General features: G+C 34.5%; 1 protein-coding gene across 1 annotated transcript; it reads right to left on the bottom strand.

The window, feature by feature from the left end:
* Window positions 1-17159: 17159 nt before the first annotated feature.
* Window positions 17160-26547, bottom strand: LOC132545271 (adenylosuccinate lyase-like). Its single transcript, XM_060208946.1, has 13 exons — window positions 26320-26547; window positions 25696-25899; window positions 24211-24255; window positions 22840-22919; window positions 22149-22320; window positions 21752-21798; window positions 21333-21423; window positions 20889-20958; window positions 20230-20377; window positions 19497-19587; window positions 18443-18532; window positions 17631-17807; window positions 17160-17246 (listed from the first exon to the last, which is right to left on the bottom strand). The coding sequence occupies exons 1-13, from the start codon at window positions 26545-26547 to the stop codon at window positions 17160-17162; spliced, it is 1530 nt and encodes a 509-aa protein (XP_060064929.1).
* Window positions 26548-26747: the final 200 nt, after the last annotated feature.

The following is a 26747-nucleotide window of genomic DNA, read 5'->3' on the forward strand; positions in this document are numbered from 1 at the left end:
TGACGCTTGAGGGGGACAAATGCGAACCAGGGAATTACAGACCTGTGAGCTTAACTTCGATTTTGTGCAAAGTACTTGAATCTTTAATAAGAAGTCACATCACTGATTATATGAAACAAAACTATTTTGTCTCACAGAAACAGTTCGGATTAATGTCTGGCAGGTCTACGTCACTGAAACTACTGAAAGTTTTGGATGAGTAGACTGATCATATGGATAATGGACACTCAATCGATTGTATCTATATGGATTTTCAAAAAGCATTTGATACAGTGCCACACAAAAGACTTTTAGGTAAAATGGAGTCATATGGAATTAGCAAGGAGATCGTAAAATGGACGGCGAGTTTCATTTTAAACAGGAAGCAAAGAGTCTCGTTAAAGGATCATCACTCGGAATGGAGCGATGTGTCTTCGGGAGTCCCCCAGGGATCTGTTCTTGGACCTACACTGTTCGTTATATTTATTAATGACTTGCCGGAAACAATACAGTCTGAAGCATATCTTTTCGCAGACGACACTAAATTTTTCAAAAGCATATAAGAAATATCAATGTGAATATACGTCAAGATGAACTAGATCGTTTTTTTAGCTTGGAGTGAAAAATGGTTATTGAAATTTCATCCTCAAACATGTAAATTTTTGCGCATTGGCAGGCAGGCAGTAGAGACCGAAAATATTATTTAAACAACGAAGAATTAAAGGAAGTCTACCAAGAAAAAGATATAGGAGTAATTGTAGACAATTCTTTATCATTTGATGAACACATAAGTACACAGGTCAAAAAAGCAAACTCTATGTTTTCACTAATAAGGAGAACGTTTCAATTTCTCAATGAACATAGCTTCCCATGATTGTACTAAACAATAGTTAATGTTCATCTGGAACATTCTATTACAGTATGGCATCCATATAGAGTCAAACATATAGATATGATCGAGGCAGTGCAACGGAGAGCGACAAAACAATTATCAGGATTTAAGGAACTGACTTATTCGGAAAGACTGAAACGCCTAAAATTACCAACATTGGCATTCAGGAGGATTCGTGGGGATATGATTGAAGTCTTCAAAATTAGGCACAATTTTTGTGATAGTAACGCTGCTAGTTTCCTTAAATTGTGGATCGACAAAGTTAAAATTCAGTGGACAAGGGGTCACTCCAAAAAACTTTACATGCAGCACTGTAAACTTGACATCAGGAGACATTCTTTTGCTTTGCGTGTGGTCAAAATATGGAACAATCTTCCGGAGTATATTGTATCGGCACCAACAGTTAACGCTTTCAAAATAGATTAGATGAACACTGGACAAATCAAGAACTGGTATATAATTATAAAGCAGAAATTCTGTAGTTCCTGAATCTGACGTCTCAAATGACAATAATTATAAACATTATCATTGTATCTCTGAGACCGGTACAGAGGATAGTAACGATCCTGCAATAGTAATAAATTAAACTAAATTAAACCAAACACATAAAAGGTCATTTGACAATCGATGAAAGACATCGCAACCCAAAAAGAAACAACATGATAATTTATTGCATCTGTAGTCCTATTATGTAAAATTGTGTGAACTACTTATACAACCAATGGAGGACATTAGAAATAGTAAATGAATCTGTCAAAATAAACAATCACTTCCTTTACAACTTTGCACTGAGCAATGATCTATTCGATATCCTTTAGTATGAATTTCATCAATATGGGAAGTTTACTGATCGAGTAAGGATTAGACATTCGGTCCTGTATAACCTACCCATTGAAACAGCATTTCTATCAAACCATGTTATCGGTTGTGATCACAAGAATATCCTAAAATTTCAAAATAATTTATATTTTGGTTTCTGAAATGGTGAGAATGTAGAAAAATTGTAAAATAACTGTACTACTAGTGCATGAAAATTTAGAATAAACTTGTGTGCCAAAATAAAATAAAAAGTGGTAATGACATTGTGTAATCAAAATGTTTGGAAAAAATATATAATTATGTTTTAATTAAATTAAATTAATTAAAATTAATATTCCTAGATAAATATGAATCATTAACAATTAAGCATACATCACAATTATAGTGTCTACAGTAATTAGTGATATATATGTATAACGATAATGTGTCAGACATGCAATTGTTTTCCCCTGAATATTGGTTTTGGTTTAGTTTTTTTTTTTTTAATTAATTGACTGTGAGCGTCATATAAAGGTATAGTTATAAACTTATTTGTGATCACAGATGCTGTGTTGAGGAAGTACCAACCAACAAAGAAAAACTAAGAAATAAAAAAAACAAAAACGCAAAGGATGTTTACAAAATTCAGTGACAAAATTGAATATGAAAGGAAAAATTAGAATTTGGGCATTTAGTTATTGAATTCTTTCATGAGTCAACAAGACAGGGTCAGACTTTTAGGTGCTTTGTCGCATTAGCCAATATTTTTGTAATGGTGAGCTACACCTTTTTTTCAAACTTCAAAATTATACCAGTATTTGGTTATAGAATGGGTCACCCCATGTTCCCTATAACACAATACTTATCTGCTGGAATAAGGCACTCAATGTGCCCCCAACACTGCAATAGTTCTTAAGGACTGGGATATTCCATACGCCCTAATAATATACTTATTCCTTATGGAGTGGGGCACTCCCCCTGCCCAAGCACTATATTTATTTCTGTTTGAGTGGGGGTCGCCACAAGACACTAAAAGCAATGCCTATTCCTGTTGGAGTGGGGCATTCTGCGCGCACATACCGAAGAACATAATTAAGAAGAAAAGTTTGCAGTAATGTGAGCCTTGACTGCATGAATACCATTATCTGCCTCCTCATCCATTACTGACTCTTTCATACGAAGTACTATGTAGTGTAGCACAGCAGAGGGAATGATGAACATAACCATTCTGTCTAGCTTCATTCGAAAGGAAGATTATTGAGGTATTTTTTGTATTATTTATTAACAATATCAATTTTAACTCATTTACATATAGGTAGAATATTGAATTGCTGCTTGTCCAATACATATATTTAGAGCTATTTTAATGCAACTGTATTACTTCGTCCAGTTGAGATACAGATGTCAATAAAGCTACGTCAAATACCTTATTTAGAATTAAAACAATAACATTTCTATTGATTTTGAATGTTGTGATGTCATCATCTTGACACTTTTCAGAGAGAAGGACATGGAAACATCTTTCCATCTTCTAAATTCCCTCCAAATGACACATCATGTCCTTGAATGACCAGTGTTGTACCCTGACTCAAGATTATCATGTGAACTTAGAAAATTGGGTAATTGTCACATGGTCAATGTGATGACAAACCTTTATAAGTGATAATAAAAATAACAAATGCAAATGTATTTACGAATGAAAGAGGAAAGCAACGAAATTAGGGTTGAAATGAAGCCCCACTGTATCTTATTACAATACATTTAAATGTATGTGTTACAATATGGCGTTGTCTGTCTGCCAAATATCAATCTATCTGGAGATTTATGCCGGCAGATGTTAACTGATCACTCTCAAATTTTGTCAGCTAATGGCTGCTAAACTTTTTAAAAAGTAATTGCAATCAGTGTTTTAATTCACCTGAGACAAAGTCTAATGATGATCTATCGCGATCACCTTTGTCCGGCGTCGTGCATCCGTAAACATATTTGACTTTTTCGACCGACTCAAAACCCCTGAACTGAATGCAAAGAAATTTTGTAGAAACTGTCCTTAGCCTAAGATGATCCATAGTAGTGAATTACAGGGACCTAAGGGGCAGGACGAATAGGATCAAATTGACTCAAATTTCAAAAATCTTCTTCTCATCACCCAGATATTGTAGGACCAAATACTCTTCATAGATGAAAGCATCTTTAGGTGCTTTACCAAAGGTGTGAATTTCATGGCCCTAGGGTCTCAAATCTCTCCGTAGGCGGAGGAGGTAAAGTTTACTGTAGTAAATAAAGGAAAAATAGATTTTCGTGCACAATTTGTTTAATTTCCATTGGAAATATTTCAAACTTAGTGAGAATTAGTGGTAAAGGATGACGGCTTGATTGTATGTCCATATTGATCCTGGCTGATCACCAGGGGCTGACGCGCGGGGCCAAAAGAGTTCATATTGACTCAGATTTCAAAACCCTTCTTTCAACACCCAAATATGATAGAATCAAATGCTCTTCATGGATTAAAGTGTCCCAAGATGCTTTACCAAAATTGTGAATTTCATTGATCCAGGGTCCCACATTTTCCCGTGGGGAGAGGGTAAGATTACCTATTGTTTATAAGGCAAACTAGATTTTAAGCATTATTTGTTTAATGTCCATTTCTTATGATGCTTTAATTACTAAAGTAGGTCTCATCTTACCTCAGGAGGGGTAAACGTTATTGCATTCTTGAACATAACGTTGTCTATTTCTCACTCGAAATAACTTATTATTATAGGATGACAATTTTGATGGTATGCATATATTGATACTGGCTTACTATCATCAATGTAACGATTTATTTTTCTTATGACACTTAAAAACTACTTACCCTTTAACTTTTATACTCAGTTTTGTTTATCTTAGGTGATCGTCAAGGCCGCTAGACGTCTTGTGAAACATTTTTCTGAACATTCTGTTGTGTTTTTCTGAAGAATTTTTTTTTTTTTGCTGGATCATCAGCATTTTCATTCGAGGTATGCTGACATGTGATGGTACATATTCCAAATTTACCAAAATTCCCTGTTGTTTTAAGTTTTTAACTAGATTTAGAATAGAATTAATTCATCTTATAACAGAAACCAATAGAAGATTAGAGTGCGACTCGATGACTGTACCGTCACATTCAACTTATAACTCAACCAGTATAGGATATGAGTGTGACGTTTCAATGACTACACGGTCACATTCATCTTATAATACAACCAGAATAAGATTAGAGTGTGACTTCTCGATGACTACACTGTCACCTTCATCTTATAACAAAACCAGAACGAGATTAGAGCATGGCGTCTCGATGACCACACGGTCACCTTCATCTTATAACACAACCAGTACAAGATTTAAGTGTGACGAGAAGGTAAACATATAGACCAAATAAATATGTACTGAAGTCAATTCGGCTACGATTTCCTAACATCACTCTCACATTTCAACTAAATGGCTGCCATTGTCTGGCCTCTGATTGGTTGAGTCTAATGTTGTTCGATTTTCACGAAATTAACTATGTAGGGTAATAATGGGACATCGGTCACTTTCGTAACATTAGCTTCACATTTCAACAAAATGGCCGCCATTTTCTTGCCTCTGACTGTTGGAAGTCTAAACATCTTCAGTTTCCGTTATATTTGGTATGTTGTCTATTGTATTTTGACAAACAATTTAAGGGGGATCAGATGGTATTCAGGATAGATTGTGGGGGTTGGGGTGACTGCCGTTATTACTTGCCATTCCCTTTATCATTATTATCCTTATTTCTGACAGGTCAACCACGGCCTGCTCGGTCAAAACTTGGCCAAAATTTAGATAACGTCAGATTTCCATGAAAATTGGTATGTTGGTGTGGTTTTCCATCCAAAACACAAAGATGTCATTTTCTCTTTTCCATTGAAAAAGATTACTGCCACAGAACGGCCTTTGGCTGGCTGGAATTCAGATATCGTCCGATTTTCATGAAAACTGGTATGTGGGTTTGGTTTTACATCAGAAATACAACGGTGACATTTTTTTCCGATTGAACAAGATTGCCACCGTATAGCTGCTCCTGGTTGGTTGAAATTTAGATGTCGGATTTATACTGAACATTTTCGTCAGGATGGAAAGTAACGGATTATGAATGGTTTACTTTTCGCTAACAGTCATTTCGGCACTTTTCAGCATGTCCGAAATCGACGCTATTCCACGACAACTCGTACACATATCACACCTTTGTGTACATGCTTTACTGGTCATTTGTCTGAGGAAGGTGACAGCGTACGGATCGTACTGGTCACCGAAACGTCACATATTAAAATTCCTGGTTGTGTATAAAGAATCTTTACATAATAGATGTCGGATTTGCAAGAAAATTGATGTATTACTTGACATCACTAACACATTGATTTAGTCCTTTTCTCATTTTTGTTTCTCGTTTAAGAAAATAGCTCAGGGAAAACCTTCTAATTGGAGGAAAGTTCTTTATTAACCAAAATGTGTTTAGGAAAATGTGTACATACACTGTAGGTGTTGTCAGAAACGACAAACATCACGCTGATGTTTCTTTATTTATTGGACGAAAGTGTTCATTTTCTTCCACATTTCTTATCAACCTTAATTTAACATTACGTACATTAATTAGTTTGTTAGATAGTTTGGGGACATATGTAATGGTACCCTTTTTTAATTAGTTCTGTTCTTTTTGGTTTTTATCTGTTTAGATTCAAATAGTAAGGCCGTTGCACGCCATAATGATATAGCGAGAAAATCATAGTTAACACGTGCATCAGAATGGATATATATTTCATTACATTTTCCGTTTTGATCCGACGTACACTTACTGTATATCCAGTCATTTAGAGGAATCTTTTAAAATATGATGCTACTTATATAATGGTATACTATATATCATTGTGTTCATCTCTTAATGCCAAGGATTGCAATATATGAGTGTGGGATGGAAATTTCAACCGTTTCAAAGATATAATCGATTTCTCCTAATTAGTTCCTGTCCTACTGCCCTTGAGGATCACCATTTTTCAAAATTGTTTCCCTTTAACCAAAATTGCCTCTCCCTCTTCAGGGAGCCGATACTCATCGCTTATCAAAATGAATTTATTCCTCTTCAACAAAAGATGCTTCAGACCAAATTAGGGCAAAATCCAATCATCCTATAGGAGGAGAATTTTAAAGAGAAATTTCTCCTTTTTGGTCCTGCCCCTTAGGCCCCGGTGGCAGAGTCTCACCTCTTATATAAAATGTAATCCCCTATTATTAAGGATGTTTCTTTTCAAATTTAAGCAAATAATCCCTCAGTCTTTCATGACTAGTAGCAAATTTGTTGAAAACAGACGACGGATGCAGTGGTATGACATAAGCTCATCGGTCCTTCGGAGCAGGTGAGTTAAACATTGATACTATTCAGAACGACTTAATGGATTTAGAGCAATCAGACCAATTTTATTTACATACGTGGATCAAATTAATCACAGATACACCACTTTAAGTATATAGAAACATATACGTACATAACAGATATCTATCATATGTAAACTGTACTGCCTTATATATATAACATGTACATATCCAAATGTTATTTTCCAAATCATTTTTAATAATTAACTCTCTTCAATTTTTCATAACAAAAACCTTAAACGGTTAAGTAAATCCACACGATCTCATATACAGACATCGTTTAACTTTTCAAATGCACGTTTTCTATCCTCGATAATCCCATCGCTAAATGAATGAATAGAATGTAACACGATATGATTACTGGCAGCACAAAAAAGGCCAGTTGATACTATGATTCGTCTCCATCACTACGAAAAGCACAGGAACGTTACGTGAAGCTAATATTATTTATCAAACTCAGTGTATTCTGTTCATTCTATATGAAAGTCGGTAGGTTTGTCACTGATTATCACGTAGTTTAAAAGTGATCTTATTGGTATCAGAAAATATTTACTTTGTCATTATTTAGTCTTGACTATGATAAAACGTGGACAATTCCGGTAACAAACTGACGAGATGAATACAGCGCTTATCTATCCAATATATTACGTATCCATCACATGTTTGTCTGAGAATAGGTTCTACACAGAAGATCGTTTAAATTCTTCCTATCGGAAAAGAACGAGACAGACACCGAATGGTCTTCTGTTTTTGTAGAAATTGCCAGTTTGACCGTATCGCAGACTTGGAAATCCTCGGGCTGTGTCGTTTGTGTGCGAGGTTGAACAATATTCGACCTCTCATTTTCGTTCGATGATAGCTCTACTACAAGAAATGCTGATGCCATTTTCCAACTTGTTGCAATCCCTTGTTGTCCGAAACGGAAATATCAAGTCAAGGACCTGCTGGATCATAATAAAAGGAAAGATTGGAGATTGATATGTTGAAAACTTTCATGTTTAGATACCAGTTAACAAGATATAAATTATTCTAATATTACAGGTATGTTACGAAATATGACTTCATAAAAATGCTGAGATTTTCACGAAATAAAGAAGGTTTCGTTGAGGTTGTCTTTTACAACCGGTATCAAGGTTCCTTTAACTCCCAGGATGTTTAATGAATGTGAAAAAAATCTGTCATTTTGCTTCAGCATGAATTTACACCCTTTCCAGCCAATGTTTGTGGTAAGCAACCCCTATATATTGAGAAACATAGTAATACAAGCCTTCCAAATCCTTTGACAAAAATCGTGTCTTACCAATAATAATGTTATCACAGCAACCAGAATTTTGAATGTTTGAAATATATTAATTTCCTATCATAAACAAATGCTTTCGATGATGAAAGTGAATATAAAACATACCTCCGAACATCATGATATTGTGAACTTCTCGAGTAGGAACCTAAAGGCATGGATATGCAAAATATTTACTCATTCACGGTTGTTGCCATTGTAGCCAGCTCGTTTTTTTTTTTTAAATTAGCATGTTGTTTAAACTAGCAAATTTTATTTCTGTTTGCCCAAGTTTCATTAATAAGAAGAGGTTTGAATAGTAGAAATGTAAAATTAAATCATAAACATGTTTATTTTGTATGTTTTAGCTGTCATGATGGCCAATAAGTCTAATCATTTCCATTTGTAGGGTTTCATTTTCTGTGTAAATACAGAAAAGAATATGGGATCATAACGGACACTTATAAAAAAATCAATATATTACTCAAAATTAGACACAATACTCAAAATGTACTTATTGTAGTATCCTATCAAAATGATACATTCAAATGTATATCAGTGCATTTCTATCAAAACATTTTGTCTTTCAGAGTAATAATGCTATTGCTAATACCATGATTATGTTGTGATGTGCACATAGTTTGCAGCATATCTTAGTAACGTATTATCTCGACAAAATAAGTCAGATCCGACAAACATGCACTCGCTCCGCTAAATCGAAAGTGATCACTTTGGAAATACCCGAAGACTATAAATAGTCTTTGCCGTCTATGATTAGGTTGTTTAAAAATGTCGTCTGTTATTACAGTCATATATCCCATGCGATAAAAATGATTCATTTCAGGTAAAACGACCGTTTACATAGCGAATTATAAAACGACTAAAAGGTGGATTATTACGACCGTAATCTCACAGGTGATTGCTCCTGCACACGACGTCTCATTGCTGTTTGTTCAAAAGATGGATTTTGACTTATATTTAGCCTGTCTTCAAATGACAATAGGAATCAAGGTCATTCGAATCCGCCGAAGGTGTGTAATATAGGCTGTTTGAATAGTATCAGAACATTTTATTCCTCATTGTTCGTGACGTTATTCGTGAATAGACATTTACGTCCTCCTTGCCCACGACCTCAACAATCCAAAAGTTTCGGAAAAAATGCCTTGTATTATCAACTCGAAAAAGCGCAAGAAATATTTTTCAAAACAACGTGGACTATATATAATCAATACCTCCATCAATAGGGAGGATATGACAGGTTTCCCAACACCGACGTCACAATACGTAGAAATGCGTAGTTAAGATTTAAGAGGTTAAAATTATATTAGTCTCTGATGAGAAAATCTATTGATATTAAAGATCAAAAACAGGGAAATGATACATAACAAGCTGGTCTAGAAAACTTTCCCCAATAGAGCATTTATCTATCAAGTTATTTACATCTAAATTTACACACGTCATACAATATTCAATATATTTTACTAATTTAATTCACGCCTAATCTCACACCATCCATTACTTTCTCAATTTTGTCTTTACATCATGGAATTATCTATACAAGAAAATAGAGAAATAGAGCTAGATATTACTGAGATATTAATTTAGATTAAAATTTGGAAATTTACACACGTCATTTTTGAGCCAGCAATCAAATCAAAGAAAATGGAAAATAAAACATAGATACTCACAATTCCAAGTGTATCAGTGTGAAATGCGAAACATGCAATGCCTTAATATGATGGTGATGATGACGGTGGTTTATCGTGACTCCGCCCGTCACCTCATCCAATGCCTAAAAATCTGTCAAGACTGCATATGTATAGCTCGAAGCGTCCGAACGCGTGACCATACACCAGGCGAGGCATAAACACACATACCCTACTAAAAATGATACGTAACGCCCCACCAACAGTACTTGTAATATGAAACCTACCTTAAAATATCAGTTAATCTACAATTACTTTACAACTTGCAACTCTAGTCAGATTGATGTTTTTGGATTACCAATCTAACGCGAAATGATTAAAAACCTCAATTTTTTTTACTAATATTTATTATACTATTCATTAAAACGTATACAGAGCCATCAAAGTACTCATATCTATTTTGTAAAATCTGACAGTCATATCTTGAAAACAATATATATATGAACACCTACGATAACCTTGACATTAAAATATCAGTTAATGACCTTACAAACATTACATATAAAAAGTATTTATTTTATTCACAAAACTGGTAGACGTAGGTGTGATACGTATCACGGGGTCACGGTTGAAATGATAATACATAATACATAATGAAATCTTTATTCTAACACACATTCTAACAAACCTATCTGGTGTAATCTTCCTAGTTGTAGTTTATGATATAAGAGACATGAATTGTATTGTTGATTGCTGTGTATCAGTGTATATATGCGCAGCATGCAATGCTTTAGATTCTTCTACGGTAATTGTACCCATGTGAAACGAAACTGGGAAACCCCTTCCTCACGTTCGGACAGCATACAATATACAACATGTGTGATGAACTGAAGTGTTGTTGGAGAAGTCATTCATAAGTTGGTAAAACTTACTGACTTTTTTTTACAATAAAATATTTATTATATTATTCGATGCTTTAAATTAAAATTCTAATTTAGATTATACAAATGATCACAAAGCCATAAAGTACTCATATCTATTTTGTAAAATCTGTCAGTCATATCTTGAAAACAATATGAAAAGGAATGCTTAAGCGATCATTCAGATTTGAACCCAGAACGACTAAACATCGCGGGTTTAGATATATGCTCCCTGACCTTGACAAACACTTAACCATATAAAAAGTAATTATTTTATTGACAAACTGATAGACGTAGGTGATATATATCACGGAGTCACGGTTGAAATGACACATACATAATGAAATCTGTATCCTTGCACAACGAAACAGCGAAACCACTTCCGCACGTTCGGACAATACAATACACATGCGAGTTGAGCTGAACTGTCCGAAAGCTTTACAATCATTATGAATTGAAATGTAACGCCCGACCATGCAGTGTTCTAAGTTCTTGTCTGTCTGGTATACATAGCTTTTGATTCTAAATTTAGATTATTTTGAATTTTCGTTCGAATGTTGTTCGGACCTAACAAATGATCACAATGTGTGTGTGTGTGTGTGTGTGTGTGTGTGTGTGTGTGTGTGTGTGTGTGTGTGTGTGTGTGTGTGTGTGTGTGTGTGTGTGTGTGTGTGTGTGTGTGTGTGTGTGTGTGTGTGTGTGTGTGTGTGTGTGTGTGTGTGTGTGTAGGTGTGTGTGTAGGTGTGTGTGTGTGTGTGAGGGTGTGTGTGTGTGTGTGTCTTTAAACATATGATCACAAAAACAATGACAAAAGTGTGTGTGTTTAAATGTATGACTTTAGCCATCCACATTATGAATCATTAAAAGCCTCCATTTTATTAACAAAACTATCTGGTGTAATCGTCTTGTTTGTTTTGGTATTGTGCCATACAACATTTATCTTTCTACCTGTTACAATAACATGGATTTCAGTATCAATATATGTTCGTATTACAATTACGTCACAGATTTAAAATATAACTGTATTGTTGATTGTTGGAGAAGCTCTGTGTTATATTCCATACAGTGATATGTACCACACCCACCCAAACAATGCATTATATCGTCTTATGGCTTGGTTTCGCGTTAAACAGATGAAATAAAGGTTATACTTTTATTTGACTTATTTAGTAATTGTTATCATTAGTGTCTAAAGAGACGATGTCAAACTTATAAACTTATACATGTATATCAGAGTCTGAGTTCGGAAACAATATTGATTTATTCGGGCACAAGATCAAACATTCCATCAGAAGTTTCGTACACATCGTTCTTTTGTTCGTATTTTCCTATAGCTTAACTGAATTTGAGTTTGGATTATGATTGTGATGTCTTGTTGGTAACTTCTTGTTTTGTTTGCCTTTACAGTTTGCTTCAGTATTTACTCTTTATTTCTAAAATCAATTAATAAAAGTAACCAGGAGAATGACAGTTCAATACAATTATATATTTAGATACAGTGTGACACAGTTCAATACAACTATATATTTAGATACAGTGTGACACAGTTCAATACAATTATATATTTAGATACAGTGTGACACAGTTCAATACAACTATATACCACTATATATTTAGATACAGTATGACACAGTTCAATACAACTTTATATTTAGATACAGTGTGACACAGTTCAATACAACTATATATTTAGATACAGTGTGACACAGTTCAATACAACTATATATTTAGATACAGTGTGACACAGTTCAATACAACTATATATTTAGATACAGTATGACACAGTTCAATACCACTATATATTTAGATACAGTGTGACACAGTTCAATACAACTATATATTTAGATACAGTGTGACACAGTTCAATACAACACTTTATATTATTATGTTGTCTTATACAATGCAATTTCCACATAATAACGATACAAATGTAAGGGAGTTTTAATTCCGAATTTTTCATCGTGACTTGGTAATCATATGAAAACAAGTCTTGTAAGCCCATCACTACTAATTTTTCAAGTCAAGTCTAAATTTTTAATAAGGGGAAGTATGTGATAATACAGAGAAAGACGAAAATTTTAGATTTCTTGTTTGTATATTAATGTTGTTCTATGTTTTACTTGATAACACGAAAATTCCATATTGTGAAAATGAATTCCATATTGACATTTTTCTCTAATAGTATTGCTGCTTTCATAGCTAACTATTGAGATTATGAAACAATTCATACTCTCCATGGAAGACACATGACTGTCACTTTGGACTACATTAAGACTTGGTGGCTAAATCGTGTCAACGAACCCCATGTACAATATTTTCGACTTAATTAACATGATACACTAACGTGGCTAATTTTAAAACAATTCTCAAAAAACGATATCCATTCTTCTAAATGTTATCTTTGTCCAAAGTTCCGTGCAAATACGTCTCCTACGCGTAACCAAAATACAAAGCAATACATGATTTATTGACCAGAGAAGATAGTGTTTCAATTTGCATGCAACAGTCTTGAAATTATACATATGTTTATATACAATTTCTCTTTTTTACTGATGCATCTTGGTATTAAATTCATGTTTACGATGTATGGTATGACTTTCCGGATCGTGATTGCCTGGAAAAGGTCTCTTACGTTTTGGATGTTGTATAACACGATTAAAGGTTGAAGATGAATTTCATATACGAACACATGTACCGGCTTTGATACACTTTCCTTATGTTAATCGTTTGATTTACTCAAGACGTATTTCTTTGTCAAACAGGTGCACGTTGTCGCATGTGTATTTGAACTCTGACTGGAGAGTATGTCCACGGACAGTAAGTATTACAATGGTAATTGTAGTGGTGAATAAAATGACTCCAGACTTGTAAAAGAATACGTATTTGAAGAAAATTAAAATGCGTATGGAAACGATATGGAATGTTTTATGCACAAGATAAAAATGCAACTGATTTAGAGGAAGCCCACAGAATACATCGACTGTATTTGTCTCTCCATTCGATAAACGAACATTACAACTAACATTCATTTGCATAAAAATGCTTGAATTTTACCAATTCCTATGACAGTCTGAAGTTCAATTGTAGATCATATCAAGTTCATCCTGGAATTGATGATAGCTATAGTAAATGTACTGTGATACTGTGAACGATGCGCTCACCTGGTAGCTGACGTGCATTTAGTTGTACGCTATATTAAAACTCATTACACAACAGGTGCCAATAGAGGCATGTTTGTGACGTTTCTTTCTGGATCCGTCATTCTCGTAGAGAGAAATCCCGGTAAACGTATTTGTCGGATATCTACCGTAGCCTACAAATGCCAGTATGTAATATATACTCTGTACGTTACTATTTGGTAACGTTTGTAACATCAGTTTTACATAGACATTATCAAAACAACAAACTGTGAATTCAGACTGACGGTCTGCCTGACCGCTGTCAACTAGTCACTAAATTCACAGATGCAACTTTATATACATTCACACACTTGTTTACACACATGTACACACTGTCTGTGTATTGCCTACCCGAGAGTCGTGTTATTTGTCAACGACTTCGTTTAAACTACAAGTATAACTGATCACCAGTCAATAATTATTGCCTCAACATTTGACTGGTCGCCAACCACTAGTCACAGGTCATATAGTTTCATACTGACCTCCGGTCTAGAGATGACCGTCGACTACACTCGTGTAATCGCACACACAGTGATGATGCAAGTCTATCTAGGTTACGGTATTGTGTTGTATTAGTTACATAAAAAAAATTCTTCTGATGTTTCTATGTGTATTTTCAAAGGTTACAACTTTTTCTTCCCTCTCACACAAAAGAGTTCTTACACAATGCAAGTTTCATTTATGACTCACAGAGTTATCGCCCTTCCCTCAAATTCTCAGACCAGTATACAATCATAAACATTACAACGGACCCTAGATACCGCGCAAGTCGGCGGGCACTAACATCACATAATTGCTATCTGTAGTCGCTGACCAAAAGACCGTCAACCTTACCGTGGTTGCTGCCTTCTATGCTCAATGACAACCTGTAGGCCTAGTCGCTAACTCTGACGCCTATGTGTCTCTATCAGAATAGACTACCAAACACTCTGTTATAAGCGCTGTTGTCGAATCAAGGACAAGACCGTAGTCACATCTTTAGTTCAATTATGATGGAGATTACGAAGAAGAATAGCCCACAATGCATTCTGTTTGTGTAATTAATATTCAACATGGTCGCCATGGTTGCCATTATCAATATTTCGTCTTAGAATTGTCCTAACGTGATCAATAAGGATCTAAAGAGATATAACTAACCATTCTATTGGTTGTTTCGGTTTCGCAATCAAGAAAATTAGAGCTTTTTTATCCCCTGTAATATTCTGTCATCTTGAAAATCATCTTCTATTTTATATTCTTTGGAAAATGTACCGGAAATGATAGCAAAACAAACGTAGACGAGACCAAGAACAGATGGTATTCATCTTAATTACGTCATTATGTATAAACCATATAAATGACGGTAAAACAATATAGACTTTGACGTGTGGTAAAAAATCCCAATAAGCACAGAACGTATAATTTTTGGTATATTTTTAATTCAACATACCTTATATGGCATTTGAAACAAATTATATATATATTGTTTCCTTTGCCATAATATGTTTTCAACCTCTGCGATGTTACTAGAGTTACCAGAAAATAATAATGATAATATACATATCAAAATACCTATTAAAGCGACTATAATGTTAAAAAACACTACGAGAAAACGATATAAAACGTTTTATTTTCCAATAGTATGTTTTAAAACTAGGACTTTCTATTAATTACTAAAATTAAAAGTCCATTTTTTATTGATATCTAAAATATAAAGAATGTAAACATTGCGGTCTTGATCTAATTAATAAATTACCCTGATGCTGCGCATGCGTATAACCCTAGAAAGAAGCAATATGGCGGACACAAATAGAAAAGGCGACGAGGACCAAAAATTTACCTTACAGAAAGTGCCAGAAAGCGTAAGAGGAAGGAGTCAGGCCAGAAGAGAGGACGGACAAGAATTTATATTAGACAGGAGATCGATAGATGACGAAAGATGAAGGAGGATCTTGGACTGAATACGTTTCAGAATTTGCGAAGCTGCTGCTTGGCTGTTTAGCTTAACGTTAGCCCTATAATTATAACGTATCCGCCTGTCATTGATTATAATTCAATATCCAGTGTTTGACGCGTGTACATGTTATGAACAACACTACTAAAAGTGTTATATGATAAATGTTGAATGAAAATAGATGTGTTATTCGCTTGAATTTACTATCGACAACATGTGTTTGTTGTTGACTGCAAGGTGGGGTCCAATTGGGGTATTCGTTCTAAGTGTAAAGATATGACGGTACTAGTGTTTCTGTGAGAATAACAACCGTGGTGATAAACATACCTTCATACGGAACACATAGACACATGTTGAATGGTAAACAATATATATTAATGTGTACAAAGTATCAGTTCCTGTGCACTTCTGCACAATGAGTTTTTTCTTTTCCGGTTGTAATTACCTTCTTTTTGGCCCCAATATAGTTTAGCACCCGCGATTGACATAGTTAATTCTCGCACGACAAGCCAAAACAAAACGAATTACTAAGATTTATTTTTAAAAATCATATATTGTAACACTATGTAATCATTTACTGCAAACAAGAATTAGCAGAATGGCGCAAAAGCAAGTGTCATACATAAGACATATATGCTTGTTTACACTTTCCTCGTGATCCATTTTTTCTTTGCGGCGGAAGTAAATGACTTCGTCAAACGTTGTCAGAAACGTCAGCAGCAGATCACGAGAATCGTATTTCATGTTATCACCTTTGTCAAAAACCGCCTCTGGCAAGGAAAAACTAAATTGAACGGTTGAACAATAATTACATGACATGATGAAGCAGAAGATGTCTACCCGTCCGGAAAGCCAGATACTATTTCCGCTTGTGCTTTTCTCATTATCAAACTTCTTTTTTCTCAAATTCATTGAATATTCCTTGAATAAAGTCTTTAAGACTCCAAGTAAAAGATCACTCATTTTCGATTGTCTCAATCATAATTCTTATTAAAGTGTGGTAAATGGAAATATCACACGTATAATTATCTGCAAAAAGAGCGCGTAGAATATTCAATGATTTTCATTTCAACATTCCAATGTAAGTATTATACGGTTTATTGTAGTAATAATTTCCGACGCTAGAGGTCGAGTTCTGCAATGTCGTCCATGATGTTGGCATACATCACTATACTTGGTTTTACCTCCTCCTCCAAGAACCTGCTCACCTATAGATACAAAAATTAAAACTTTTATTTTGATATATCATTATTTGGTTACTATACAATCGCAGCCTTGAATATGCGTTAAGTGTATTTCTTGTTATTTTGAATATAAGTTAGCATATGTCAAAACACTTATTAAATCGAACGTTCATTACGCAAGTAACTGATTATATTGGTCTTTGTTTCAGTCTTTGTTATGAAAAGTTTAGCAGAATTTTACCTCTTTATTTGGTATTTTATCATAATCCTTCCTAAACACACTTTCACCTATTGATGAAACGTAGGCAGTCTGCTACTTTTAAAATGGAAATCATCTTTATTTTCTATAACAAACATTACATTTGAATTTTGTTATTACTCTGATTAATCCATAGGTTTTTAATTTACCTGATTTGGTGCCCGACCAATGAAATGTTTGGGATCAAAAATGTCCTCGAGGTCGTTGTGAATAGGATGGAAATAGGGCGACTTCCGAACCCGTTCCAGGAAGTCGTTTTCGCCGCCATGTTGTTTTACTTCAATGCCAGACTCGTGAGATATACTCCGAATTTTTTCATGACATTCCTGTCAATAAAACAAAATATACTAATTCTAATGTTTAACGTAATATTTGGTTATCCAAAGGTTTTATAAAGAAAAAGTTTGCATTACACATTCAGTAACTATAATTTCATCATTTATTTCAATAACTATTTTTCATCAACTTGATATCAAAATATCAGTTGATGATATCTAACAAATTTAAGAGACTGCAACCATCTTAGCCAAGACTCCACTAAAGCCTCAAAAGCGAATGACACCTTTCAAAACAACTGTATTAGATATCTATAGTCACATGATGAATCAAACTAAATAATACAACTATGTAAGGCCCAGCAATAAACCCCGACCATTCAGTTATAAATTTCAATATCAGATTATTTCATCAGGTCATAAAAAACATGTATCATATGTTTCATATGCAAATCGATTCGCACTTGATAGTCAGGTTGCGTCAAGCCTTTGTGGCTAATTTACACCTTCTTATATGAAAATGCTAAAATGTTTTATTCAGGCTTTTCATTATATTCATGGAGTGTTTTTTTTCTTTTATTACAATCAAAAATACTTTTTAACGGGTTGTAATATACGAAATTTTATTCAAATACTATAGAAAGTATACAAACTTCATCATATCACACTTGACCCATGATACTAACCTGTTTGTTTCCGCCAGCCTTAACCATCGCTTTCACAATGGCATCAGTCGCCATGAAAGGCAGTTCTTGACTGATTCGTCTTTCTATGACCTGATGTGAAATAACGACACTATTTCTGAAGAAGCAGATTCCATCTACATTATGCTCAATATCAATGTATCAGTTTCTGCATAGGATACATCACGCAATGCGATACGGAACAACAAAGGATCACTTACCACATTCACGGGAAAGAATAACTGACATAAGATCGTATTTCCATCTCAAAGTCGATAAGACGAAAATAAGTTATACACTGATACGCATGATAAAATACAAGGAAAATAAAGCTGGTGATTTGAAAACTCAGCTCATGTTAATCTAGACCCCTCCAGGAAATATCATCTCACTGACGTGGATCGGATATATATGTGCATAAACTAGCATGCATACAAACGAGAACCTAAAAACTTGAAACGAAAATTATACCAGCTGTTCCAGCGAAGTAAACATCTTTGTTTCGCCGACTAAAAAAATCAATCCGTGAAAAGTCAGTCATCTAACACATGCACAGATAAGTAATTAAAAAACAACTAATTGATTCATTATCATATATATTACTATTGAAATGATATCTTTTAACCTTCATCTTTTTAAAAGAGTTGTGAGCTTGTGCATCTGATAAGGGAGTAATAATATTTTAATAGGCCTTTTAATATCGAAACAACAGCTTCATATCAAAATCGTGAATGATGAGGAAGAATTATCAAAATGTGGTGAGTGCTCAATTATCGTACGAGTCAGTGGTATAAAATCCCTAATATATGTGTTTGGTGAAAAATCAAGGCATTGGATTGACGTCGACTCGTTTTTTGTATTTGTTGCCAAAATAATTTCTACCATCGACATTATGAAAAACTATTAAGTGCAACAGAAAGACTTTTGAAGTCTTTGGTATCTTCAATCCTATACGAAGCACAAAAAAAATTATGCAATATTCGCTTCACATGATATTTAACACAAATGAGTTGACAATGGTGCCAACGTATCTTGACTGTCGGCACTACAAACTCACCTTTGGGTAGACTACCAACCCGTCCGATATGTTATGTAAAGTACTTAGAACGATATCTGCCGTCAGGAAGGCCTCCGCCAAACAGACTCTCCTGGAAGGAAGGGGGAATAGCCAAACATAAACTAAATATTAAAGTCACTGCACGGAGAAAACGATCTAGATATCTTTAAGACCAACAACTGGTTACCATAAAAGTTTCGATGATACGAACAAATACCAGATACAAACAAAATTTACCGACACAGGGTCTTGCTTTCAAAATCAAAGGACGGACGTACAGACGGACGGAAGGAAGGAATGAATCTATTAACGTTTGTTGGTTTTGCACTCAAGTTGTTACCAATAACGCTAACGGGATGATAGCAATATAGTTAGTTTTTTCACAGAATAACACAAATGTGTGCATTGTAGTTGTGAGGCATTTACGAGCATGAAAATAATAAACTGTTGCTGGATACTTTGTATTAAAGTGATAATCCTGAGACTTTGAATCAAATCTCGGTTTCAGATATAGATGGCGATCACTACTGAATTCAAATCCCCACTAACAAATAGCTTATTTAATGCCAGTATGAGGTCGATGACGATGGTGAAGATTTCATGTGAAGAAATACCTTTCATCTGAAGAGCATCCTAGATTCATGTTCCATCATAGTCATTGCATTGATTATCTGTTTCGCGAAGAGAAAATTAACAGTGGAGAACGTTTTTTAATACTGTAAACATAGCTGACCTGTTAGCACTGTCGTCAAGTGTGCGTTCCATCCACTGAACAGAAGCAGTCATCAGTGGATCCTGGACCAGACACATCAGGTGACGTGCCAACGCACAACAACGCTCGCTCTTCATAGGGTTACGTTTGTATGACACAGTACCAGATGCTACCATAGATAAAGTGATATATGATATTTACAACATGCTGTGTAAACATATCAATTGAATCATACAAGGCATCAATATGTCCATGGTCATTAATATTGAACATGGACGTCATGCAATATACTGCAATCACAAAGCTAATTGTCGACGAATATTTATGGGTTCAATTGAACTAGTATCGATTTGTCTCTGCGACTGTATTTGGTTCAAGCATTCAAAAAATTATAAACTAATATGCTATCATTGACAGAATTATTCAGTTGAACTGAAAGAGCTATGCTACAAATATAATTGATCTCAATATCGAAATAGAACAATATCATCATTTTCACTTTCGTATCAATTCTTCTCACGATATTTCCACTTAATTGTTATATTCGAAAAGAACCAATTGCAAATCAAATTATATCGTACCAGTGTCTGATCTTGACATAATGAATAGATGTATGCAACTTGTTCAATTCGCGAAGTGTTGTTTGGATAAATATTCGAGAATACACTAATTCAGATTACCTGTTTGTTCCTTTTCGAAGGGTTCTTCAACTTCTTTGAAACTCGCTAATAATCTAATATCAGTACATATCTACAAGAGATCAAATGAATTTACTCACCAATCCAGATCTGAATATATATCTAATCACCAACGTATCATGGCGAAAAATAACCAGGTACATCAAAGAGTTAAAGAAAAATTAATTCGTGCAATAATAAGACACGTGTATTAATGTTATTTTACATCCAGATTGCGAAAGCTAAATTCCATGGGATATTATTTGTTTCTTTTAAAAGAAAATCACGAAAAATTTTACCCGTAAAATTACTAGCTCTACGGTTTTCTTAAGTCACAAGCTATCACATAATTCTGATATGTTTTTACTGATACGATATATAAATATCTCGTTCAGTATTATTCACTCCTTCTTCAGATATGATGTAGTTTGAAGTCTCCTGTCCTACCTTATGTACGGAAGCTCCCATACTGGCTAAAGTGCTCAGACAATCCACGTCCACTTTTCGGCTGTACGTCTGACCACATACCAGGAAATTTCTGAAAATCAATCAACAAGATAAACGTTTTGTATGAATGGTTCTCAAAGTATAACACGGGTAAGTAATGAAGGTTTTAAGTACGATACTGATTTTTTATTGTGCAATAGTACAATATCTTTTGTTGGAACAATTAAATGAGGTATTAAGTATTCCCCTACAAAGCCAGCATTTTAATACCTCAGCCATTCTAGGGGGTATAATGTTACCCATGACATTCAATTTACAACGCCAATTGTACTATAGGTTAATTTTGAAAGCCTTGATGAGAGCAATTAAATTAAAGAAATAAAGATCACATTTCAATCCATGTAAAACAGTGTACTTACTTTTTAAATCCAGCGGCTTCTGTAACCAATTTATCAAGTATTTCGACCTAAAATGTTATTATAATGTCAATATTAAACATGCAGTACATTACATTTGAGCAGTAAAACAGCGTTGGATAAAGCTCATAAAAACCACAAGTTAACAAGTAAAGAATGAAACCATATCTATTGCTTTTATTCTAAGTCACTATGAAACTGACATCATATCAGCAGGAAAATATGCTTAGAAATGCAGAGTTATGGGTTCGAATGGGAAAACCCCTTTTTTTAACCTGATACATTTTTTACACAAGCTTTAACCGTGAAAATTTAAGTGTTTACATCAGATCATAGTATTTGAAGTGAAAATATTGTATAATATTTTTCACTCTTGCTGTGCGCTAGAGAAGGAGTTTACCTTTTCGTCGTTCTCGTCAAAGAGAGCTAAAAAGCTGGCCTGTGTTCCCGTAGTTCCTTTGACGCCTCTGAACTTGATATTGTTTCTTGTCGTCTCAAAGTTGCGTACGTCCATGAGGAGGTCCTGAACCCAAACACACGCTCTTTTCCCCACAGTGGTCAGTTGTGCCGGTCTGCAAACAGCCAATAATTAACATTGTCCTTTGGTTACACATCTTGTGGATGTTAGAACTTCTAAGCTACGTACGGCACAAGGAATCGCCTTTGATTCGGCCATTTGTATTTCCCTCAATCGCCTTCTTGATATCAACACTCTAGGTCACTAACGTACCATATGATGACGAAATAACTTTATGGCTCTAAATTCCTGATCATAAATGTAAGCTGAAATTGGTATCAATTGTGTGTTTTGGGCATATTTTGTAACTTCAAATACCACTTCACCGAGGTCATGGAAAGTGAAGGTAGGCCACATTGCAACATTGTTAAATAAAATCACCTATTTCTTTATCCGATCATGATATAAAGGAGCATGAGTGCATTGACAAAACAAACAATTGGACCAGATAAAGATAAGAAGTGATCCACTCTACTTAACGGTTAAATATATCCTGTTTTCAAAAGTTTTAGTGTAATAGAATGATAAAAAATACAGATAGCAGATCAAATCGTTTTCACTAAAATATACTCACTGTAAATGTGTATAGGATAGACATGGTTGACTTTTGAACTCTTCAGCAAACACAGACAGTCTCTGTATACATCGGGCAAGCTGCATAAATTCATACAAATGTACATCACAAATATGGTCATCTGTAGAAAGTTTAGTATATCAGTAATGATACATCGCGTGTAATAGGTGATTTTACAAAGTCTTTCGACACTAAGCAATACAAATTAAGGATTCCAAAAAAGATATTCGTTCCTGCGTAATTTAATTTAATTATATCAGAAGACAGCTTTATTTTTTATTTATTTTCTATCAAGATAGATCCTAGCAGTATGCAGGCAATGAAGATGGCAAATGGCGTAATGGAAATGAGATATCTTACCACTTTTACTGTTAATGATGGTTTAAAATGGAGAAAATTTGTCACCAGTTTTGTTTTCTATATTTCTAAATAATTCAGAAGATTATCGTCAACTAAATAATGGATCGTGCTTAATAGAAAAATCACAATAGGGAAATTGCAACCATTACGTTTATCATACAGCTTGGTGGCAAGCTGTCCATGTTGGTTGTGTTGTAGGAAAAGATCGCGAAAAACAGCAGATGTATAAGAATCTGTCCTGTCTTTAATTCTAAAGAGCACATAAACATTGGCAAATATTGAACTTAAAATCAGCCAATGAAACTAGGAGATGATTGTATATACCACGTTATAAACGTGTTTGTTTACTATGTTAAAATGGCATTGAATACCACTATTTATCTCAACGTAATGTTTCAATGCCTTGGTAACTAATTACAGACATAACTACAACGCACATTGCTATTGTACAACTCCAAGTTTAGCAAGAATAGAAGATCTGTTTGAGATATGCAGCCGACTTTTATTAGTCATAGTGAGTTACTTCCTAAAGAGGTAAAAAAAATCTATGTACTAAACACTGATGCAGTCTTTTATTCCATATTGTACTTTCTGTTCCAATGTATAACTACAATGCAATCATAACTTATTCATATTTCCAATGAGATACCATTATTGATAATTATTTATTTGATTCAATGTATTTGAGATGTACTACTGGATCGTAACTCTATCACCCAGCCTGCCAAGTATATTGTTTTGTAAACTTAACCTCTTGATATATATATATAAGACAGCTAAGATATTAAAAAATATTAAACACATAAAATAGGTGCAATAGATACAGGAAAGATCAAATGCAGATCTGTATATCATATATATCAAAACTATGAGTAGTTATATAATGACAGAAGTTAATCGTACACGTATTTAATACATAAGCTATGTAAAGTGTTCTCATATAAACATTCAACAAATTTGACGAATGCTCAACACATGTAAAGAACTATCATATTAGTAAAACGTACTTACTTTCGGTAATAAGATATCCAAGCCATCCTTCATCACTATTAGGTCCTGGAAAATAAAACACAATGTAATTAATGCTCGTGTCATGTGTTTGTCTGTTTATTCATTTATATACTTGTCTTCACGGTGCCTCAGGGTTTGGTGAAGAAAGAAAATCATCATTCACTGTCGTAAAAGTTAAAGTTTCGTTTTAAAATACTTTATTCCTTTAGATGTGACTTTGGCAAAGACGATTTCTCAATGTAATACGATAAGATTGTTGCTGGTCTACTTCGAATTATTTTTGGATTTCAATTTTCGTGATATGAATAGACAAGTAAACAGTGAAAGTTCTATTAATCAAATTGCCTACTAACTGCAATCAAATACTTTCGTTCTTGCCCCTGAAATAAAAAGTTGAAAGAAAAAGGAAAAAAGCTTAAGAGGCAATAGTTATAGATCGATCAGCTTAAAATGTTAAAGATAGCAAACAACTCACACTATACTGAAATTTAGTCAGTGACATATTGTGTTAGAGAATGGATTAAACGTAAGACATTTACCCAAGGTATCACACATTATTCGCCAATTAAAATGGTGAGATTTGATCGAGAAGTTAAATGATGTCGCCAGGGATATTTTGGAATTAGTGTTGTGTCTTTTTGCAATAATCGTCAACGTCTGTTTACATCTACCTCCTGTGGTTGGACTGGGGAATGTTTCATTGTGTTTAATAGTATACGATGTTTTAGTGTTACATGATCTGGTGAGTGACATGCCTCAGTGACCATGTCATGACACTTTAGTTATATGGTACTATAGAATGATGTGTTAGCTTCCAATCGTCTGTGTATTTGGTCTTTGAATGACCTCAGTTTTATTGAGTACATAACTCGTGAACTAAACTACATAATCGCATACATTCATTTTATGTACGTCGTGGTAAAACTCATAAAACATAATGTTCATAATTATAAGTTGTCAGTACACAGCACATTGCTATCGTGTCCAAGTTTGTTATTAGTTCACATAAGAGACGTAATAATCTCATACCCAGGATCGATAGAATTTATCACCTCATTGTGATATGGACGTAGACAACTCTGTCCAAAATCCTCAGAGGTGATTGTTTATCCCCAGAACACACGTTCATTTTGTATACTATCAAGTCAATAACATCAATGGACCATAAATGTGTGACAAAAAGGATGACTTTATCTAATTGTGACATGATAAATAAAGCGACACGCGACACTCTTGTAAGTTATGACAGAAAAGCAAGTGTTAACTCTCTTTTCATGCTCGGAAGAAGACATTCATCTTCCCAAAGCAAATACAGTAATGCGCCTGTAATGTGTTCGAGAAATCTGGACCCCGCCTTCTTATTTACCTTAATATGTCTGCGCAATTGTGAATAGATTCGTGTACTACGAGCACCAAGAAAAATAATTACCATTTTAATTACTATCACAGTGACCTAATCTAAACATATATTTTTCAAATACGCACAGTGTTGTCCCCAACGTAGGCGGAAGTGGCTCCAAGATGAATTATGGGAGCAGCAGAAGGACAGCACGCACCGAAGGTCAGCACGTGCGCCATGACATCATGTCGTACACGTTTCTCTTCTTGTGCAGCTCGTTCGAAGTCGATATTATTGATATTTTGTTCCATTTGAGAAATCTGTTCCTCTGTAATTTCTAGTCCCAGGTGCTGCCAACAAATACATATAAATGTGGTTATCGTAAGTTTCTTTCCACCATAACAACAACGCAGTTTCTGTAAAGGATTTGTATAGACGTTTAAACATATTCCAGATTTCCTGCGTAAAAGAAATAGCGAAAAATTTTATACATCGTACTTCCTTTTGAAAAGCATAAAATCACGTTTATTTAATATTTAGTGTATTTGTCCGTAATTTGTCCGCTTCACACTGGCCATTCCAAGAAATGACCCTGTAGTTATAGGAACGTTACACTCCAACCTTCTACTGGTTATGTTATAAAATCTTCTATTCTACTGACATTACCAAGGTGTTCCAAAATATGTTTTTGAGTGGTGTTAAACGATGTATTTAACATACACGTCAAATTCCCACCATGTGAACTTTACATATAGATCATTACAACTTACCCTTTCAGCTTTTGCTAACCAAGTCCAAAGTTTTCGCCATGTAGAAAATTTCTTCATTTCACTGAAGTTGAAAGCCATCTCTGGACTTGCATACCTAGACACCAGTGGGGATCGGTATTTCAGATGTTCGGGAGGGATATGGCTCATATCTGGTGGTGAAGCTACGTCCACTCGGCTGTTACTTGACAGACGGTTACTGTAATTCTGTCGAGTTCTTGGCGAATCCATTGTTTCTGTCACAGCAGTTCCGAAGGCACTGATGATATTCACCGTGATGTGTAGCTCCGTAATTCACACAGCGAATATTGTCCCGCTTCGCTAATGCATTATTGATCCTCTCGTCGTAGCTAATCACCATATCGTTGTATATTGCTATTCGCATATGAATTTAAAAAGCTGACAGTCAGTTTGAGTATAAATCATTCCAG

This window comes from Ylistrum balloti, unplaced genomic scaffold (genome assembly GCF_031769215.1).
Source record: "Ylistrum balloti isolate Yb309-2 unplaced genomic scaffold, AGI_CSIRO_Ybal_v1 Utg369836, whole genome shotgun sequence".
Taxonomy (NCBI): domain Eukaryota; kingdom Metazoa; phylum Mollusca; class Bivalvia; order Pectinida; family Pectinidae; genus Ylistrum; species Ylistrum balloti.

Excerpts from the sequence above, each read along its gene's own strand:
- LOC132545271 (XM_060208946.1), bottom strand. The coding sequence starts at position 26,547 with ATGGATTCGCCAAGAACTCGACAGAATTACAGTAACCGTCTGTCAAGT. Across the intron at positions 25,900-26,319 it reads GGTTAGCAAAAGCTGAAAGG|CACCTGGGACTAGAAATTAC; the intron begins GTAAGTTGTAAT and ends ATTTGTTGGCAG. Across the intron at positions 22,920-24,210 it reads TGGATATCTTATTACCGAAA|CTTGCCCGATGTATACAGAG; the intron begins GTAAGTACGTTT and ends GAATTTATGCAG.